This window comes from Protobothrops mucrosquamatus, unplaced genomic scaffold, assembly GCF_001527695.2.
Source record: "Protobothrops mucrosquamatus isolate PMUCROS unplaced genomic scaffold, P.Mucros_1.0 scaffold1719, whole genome shotgun sequence".
Taxonomy (NCBI): domain Eukaryota; kingdom Metazoa; phylum Chordata; class Lepidosauria; order Squamata; family Viperidae; genus Protobothrops; species Protobothrops mucrosquamatus.
In genome coordinates, this window is record NW_015387867.1 from 67,057 (window position 1) to 73,110 (window position 6,054).

Sequence of the window (6,054 nt, forward strand, 5' to 3'; positions counted from 1 at the left end):
GGATCGTGCCCTTTTTGAAGATGTTGGTTAAGCAGGAAGGTTGAATTTTATGTTTATTATCTCCAATCAACGCACAGTTTACACAAACTGTTATGTACCTCACTCACGGCTTGCCGGTTAGCACGATTTAAGGGGACTAATGTTTGGCAAAGGGTTGTGTCTACTTTTACTTGCATTTTAAGTTCTAGGGCAGTGGTTCTCAACCTGGGATCCACCGACCCCGGGGTGTGTGCGTGCGCACTGTTGTCCTGGGGGTTCTGCAAAGCTTGAGGAAATGTTATGATTTAATTCTTGAGTTAAGCCTTGGGGGTCCGTGGCCATAATCTGTGGCCACAAAAGGTATTTAAAGGGGTTCCCTGGTGAAGAAAAAGTTGAGAACCACTGTTCTAGGGCAGTGATGGCGAACCTTTTAGAGACCGAGTGCCCAAACTGCAACCCAAAACCCACTTATTTATCGCTGGGTGCCAGGTGGGCGTGGCCCACTGGGTGGGCGTGGCTGTGGTGGTCATGGCAGATTGGGTGGGTGTAGCCAAGGTGGGTGTGGTCACCTCAATATTGCTCGTGCGGAGGGACGCCTGTGGGGGTGGGCAGGGTTGGGGGAGATCCATTGGGTCTCTGGCAGGTGGGGCAGTAGGCTTGTCCTGCGGGGTGAGGCGAGGCAGGGCGGGGGTGCCATTGCCATGGGGCAAGGCAGGGGCTGGGGCGGCTGCTGCCTGATACCATCGGCCCCCACACACAGATGCCAGTGAGCGCATGGGGGCCAATGGTGTCCGTCAGCAGCCACAGCCTGCCAGCCCCTCGACCGGCGCACTCTGGGGCTCCACAGCCCGCCGCCAGCAGTTCAAAGAAGCCGCCTCTGAGCTGGATGGCCGGCCGACAACTGAGGAGGCGATGCAGTGGGTCATGCCCGGGAAAAGGAGAGCATGAGAGGCCAGGAGAGACAGGACGGGAGGGAGGGAAACTAGCCGTGTCGGGATGCATCCGGCCACGTGGGACCTCAGCGAGTTAGCAGGTGGCTGGTTGAAGAGGGGCATGCCGTCTCCGGGGCATGGCGCACGTGCCCACAGAGAGGGCTCTGAGTGCCACCTCTGGCGCGCATGCCCATAGGTTCGCCACCACTGTTCTAGGGTATATGTCAAGTTGTTTTATTTGGTCTCTTTCTCTCTCTCTCTTTTTAATATTCTGCATGTGACCTTTGGATTAAAGTAAATTAAGAGGAGGGATTTTCTTTTTAAAAACGGATCGTAGAAAGCAGGAGATTTTTGAGACTGGCTGCTATTTTGTAAAGGCAATTTGTTCTTCCTATCTGCCTCAGATGGAGAAGTTAACTATGTCGGCCTAAACTCAAATTCATACCCCATTGGTTCATTAAACTTCTATCAGGGCATTTTGCCTCAACTAGAGCTTTGTAATATTTCACAGAGACATCAATACGCTTACAAAACTTCATGTTGCGACTTGGCACTATTATCAATTTTGAAAACCCAAATTGTTTACCCAGGGAGGCTGATGGCTCACGTGCTTCCAACAGCCCCGGTGGAGCTGTTGATGACCGAATAATGCAAGACACCTGACAGGTTTCTCCTGTCATCAAATTCGACACATTTAAACATTACTCAAAGCAGAACAACAACTTTATATAATTTAAGCTAGACAAATAGGTGCAGGAGTAAAATGGTAAATGGTCTACAGTACCTCGACTAGATTCCATATTGAAGCTGTGCACTAAAATTAAAGAGGTCCAAATTTACCATCAGTCTCAACATAATCTCTCTTTAAAACATTACTCATTATATATAAAGCAAAGAAACAAGGGTTACCAATAGTTCATTCTCATATCTGCGTTAAGCTGGACATTCTCATCTTGTACAAATAAATGCTTGGGGGGGTTATTGATACCTGTCACCCTCTTTTGCTCTACCATCCCTTCTTTGCTTAATCCCATTCAGATGGATTGTTGCTGGTTTTTTGGCATTGGCTTCCCCTCTTCCTTAGGGCATCTATAACCCCACTTCGAAACTTTCTGAAGGACAAGTAAACTTCCTGCTCCAAATGCTGTAGGCCAGTGTTTCTCAACCTTAGCAACTTTCAGATGGGACTTCAACTCCCAGAATTCCCCAGCCAGCCACCTGTCTTAAAGTTGCCAAGGTTGAGAAACATTGATGTAGGCAATACAGGAATAATTAATATGGGACATTGCATACATATATGGAACAAGTGGCATGTTTGAAAGCAGAAACTCTGTGTGTGTGTGTCTGTGTCTGTGTATGAGAGAGACAGAGAGCGAGAGCGAGAGAGAGAGCGAAATGGGGTCATGTGGTTACAATTAGCATTTTCCCCAGGAAAAGCTTTCAGGAGAGAAATTTCAAATGTGGATATAATTTAGCAGATAAGGAAGTTAATTAATTTCAGCTAATGTCAAGGGAATAATTAACCACTGATACCCAGATCACAATATGTCTAAGGGTCAGGATTTATGCACTGATTGCCATATGGAAGACACAGTGCAGTTCGGCCCATGTGCTAATTTCCTACACAGTGTCCATAAATGGACATATGGCAGAAATTGCTTTCATTCTGTAACGAAGAGACCTACTCTCAGCAGATACTCCTGGTTAAAAAGTGTATGGCTTCCACATACAGGGAGTCCTAGACTTACGACAGTTCATTTAATGACCGTTCGAAGTTACAACGGCACCGGAAAAAGGGACTTAACGATCATTTTTCACACCTAGAACTGTTGCAGCACGACATGACACGATCAAAATTCAGAGGCTTGGCAACTGACTCCTATTTATGACAATTGCAGTGTCCTGGGATGATGTGATCCCTTTTCGCGACTTTCTGACAACGAAGTCAATAGGGCAGGGGTAGGCAACCTTGGCTCTTTTATGACTGGTGGACTTCAACTCCCAGAAGTCCTGAGCCAGCATGGCTCAGCTTGGAAACCTCTCCCTTTCACCTCAGCATGGCTGGCTCAGGAATTCTGGGAGTTGAAGTCCACCAGTCATAAAAGAGCCAAGGTTGCCTACCCCTGCAATAGGGATAGTAATCAAAGTAACAACTGTGTTACTAATTTAACAGCTGCAGTGATTCACTTAACAACTGTGCAAGAAAGGTCGTAAAATGGGGCAAAATTACCTTAACAACTGCCTCACTTAGCAACATAAAGTTTGGGGTCAAGTGTGGTCGTACGTCAAGGGCTACCTTTACATATTAATCTATTTTAGGAATATGTTGATACCTACTTGTGTCCATAATCTACCATCAATAATAGCAACCAAGAAAATGGATTAGGGTGAGGAAATATTACAGGTATGTTCTAAATAAACTTTGTAGGAAGGGAATAAGAGAACTTGAAATGGGTCTGTTATTTCCCCGGTGAAAAATCTACTTTTCTGTACTTTTTCCCTTGAAGTTCTTAAGGGGGAATTAATTGCGCACTGCAATTTGGCCATCACTCAGCACGGGGCATAAAGCTGTGAGCAGTGTGCAGAATGAATCAATAAAGAACATTTTAAGCATTTACCACAATTTCAACCCGGTGCCAAGAGACGCTAGGCTTAGCAGATCTCACAAGAGTGAATGAATGAAGCATCCTTCTGTATCTATTAAGTTAAACCTAATTATTGCCATCTTTCAGCAGCCTCATGAAAACCTGGGACAATATGTAGGGCAGAGAAAACCTTGCAACTGTATAATTGAATTCCAGTAGGAAAAACTATGTTTTGAGGAACAGGAGTAGCAGATCGCTCTGGATTTCTTAGCTGGTCACTGTAGGACTAAATAGTTGAGTTTCAAATGATTCAGAAGAATCATTTGGTTGGACCAGATGACCTCCAACCTTATTATTATTATTATTATTATTATTATTATTATTGTTGTTGTTGTTAGTACTTTGGACTTTAAATTTATTAAAGTAGGCAGATGTCCCCATGAAAGTTCAGAAAAACTTCTGAAACATTTTGAAGCTTGCTCAGCCTTGTTATGCAGATCTTGGACAATTCCAATAAGCCGTTCTGATATTCTCGGTGTAAAAACAAGATTGTTGATAGATAAAGGAGAATATTTGTAGCTCAGGGTTGAAATAAGAGATCTTTGGTACTCTCTGATCTTGATTGTTTTCTTGCAGACTTTTTAATTACCAAACTAGGTAGCATCATGAGCACTGATGATGTTACCTAGTTTGCTAATGAAAGGTCTGCAAGAAAATAACTCAGCTCAGAGAGCACCAAAACCCCCTCAAAATTGACTATGTAGAGCAAGGGGTCTTCAAACCTGGCCCTTTTATGACTTGTGGACTTCAACTCCCAGAATTCCTCAGCCAGGCCTGGCTGAGGAATTCTGGGAGTTGAAGTCCATAAAAAGGCCACGTTTGAAAACCCCTGATGTAGAGTGTTTTAGATTTGGCAAGAAACTAAGACTTAGGAATAGAAAGAAGTGGAAGAAAAATATACAGGAGTTAAATAATGTGGGTGATCAAGAACTAGTTGGATGTGTAGAGGCAAACAACAGGATTTAGACCTTTGCTTCTAATTTCTGTGTTGTTACTAAGAGCTACCTAACCCACAATTCTGAAAATGATTCTGAAGAAATGTTTTGGTGCTGTGATGAATTGAACACCTCCCTCAGGGCATTATGGGGAAAGAATGTAAAAAAAAAAATTCAAGATGGCGATGTATTTGATGTTCTGCCCTTTTGGTGCAAGGCATGGCTACAGCTGTGATATTGATCGAATCTCTACCCCTGCCAATGCCTTGGGAGCTATTCATTCATGCAGCACAATGTGGTTTTTTTTTTCAGAGTTTTGTATTCAGTCTGAAAAATGCTGCAATGGCTTTCAGCCATTCAGTCTGCCCCCCCCCTCCAGACTGATGCAATCTGAAAAAAAAAGTTGAGACTGCTTAAATGAACTGCAGAGAAGCACCGTATTCATATGAGATCCAAAGGATTTCTTCCAAATCAGTTTGAAGCGTGCATAATATTAAGATTGGATTAATGTGGTGGTGGTTAAAAAAATTGGATGGTTCAGTGATAAAAGTAGAGTCCATGTGGGACTGCTGTTATTAAACATTGAGAGAAACAATGGCAATTTTAACACTTCTGCCCAGAGGACACCCATTGACGGACAGTATATATGTGTGTGTATGTATATATATGTATGAGCATATGAGCAGAGCGCACAAACTGCCGGTCTTATGAGCAGGCTTTCAAACCTCCGGCATTCCACTCTGACGACGTTGGCAGTTAGCCGACGAAAGCTAAGTTTATCAAACAGTTGTTAGTTTATTAAACAGTTGTTTTTATATTTATCCCGGTGTTCAACTACTTTTCTCAACATATATATGTATATATATATTAGATTTTTGCTGATAAAGAATTAAAGGGAGACTAGTATAGCTATTTCGAGCTATTTAGCTCTCATCAGCTAGCCATACCCTTCTGAGATTCGAACCTGGTCTGCTTGCACGTTAGGCAGCTGTATTAACCTCTAGGCCAGAAGGGTATGGCTAGCTGATGAGAGCTAAATAGCTCAAAATAGCTATACTAGTCTCCCTTTAATTCTTTGTCAGCAAAAGTCTAAAATTTAACACATGCTTCAAAGTGGCATCTGAGTGGGCAATTTGCAGGCTGTACATTTATATATATTCATTCTAGATCAGCCCTCCCCAACATGATGCTTGGATGCATCTGGTGAAGGACACTGGCTTTAAAAAAATATCTGCAGAATGTGACAGATGGCACTGATAGGTTTGTGACACCTTTTTTTTTCTTTTTACAATCCCTGTAATCCCTCCATTCGGGGTGGAAGTGGGGCAACTGAATGGAGCTGAGCATTTACTGGCCACATGCCCTTCCTGATGCCTATGAGTAGTTCACAGCAGATATTGTCTCTTTGTGCCCTGATAGAGAAACATCTGTCGCTGCCTAGAATTGAACTCTTAATCTACCAAGTGGGAGGAGAGCGTCTTCACCTCTAGGCCGCCACGCCGCTCAGGCTTGTGATGCATATAATTACAAAACATCACAGCTGGAGCTTTGCTTTGTAAACTC

The 6,054-nt window shown here is 43.5% G+C and overlaps 1 protein-coding gene across 1 annotated transcript in view; it reads right to left on the reverse strand.

Moving 5' to 3' along the window:
• LOC107293729 (CUGBP Elav-like family member 2) overlaps positions 1-6,054 on the reverse strand; it is an 89,715-nt gene that overhangs the window by 67,011 nt on the left and 16,650 nt on the right. The window contains exon 3 of the mRNA XM_029285448.1: positions 1,696-1,725. Coding sequence (XP_029141281.1) covers positions 1,696-1,725 — 30 coding nt within the window. The remainder of the gene's footprint in view (positions 1-1,695; positions 1,726-6,054) is intronic.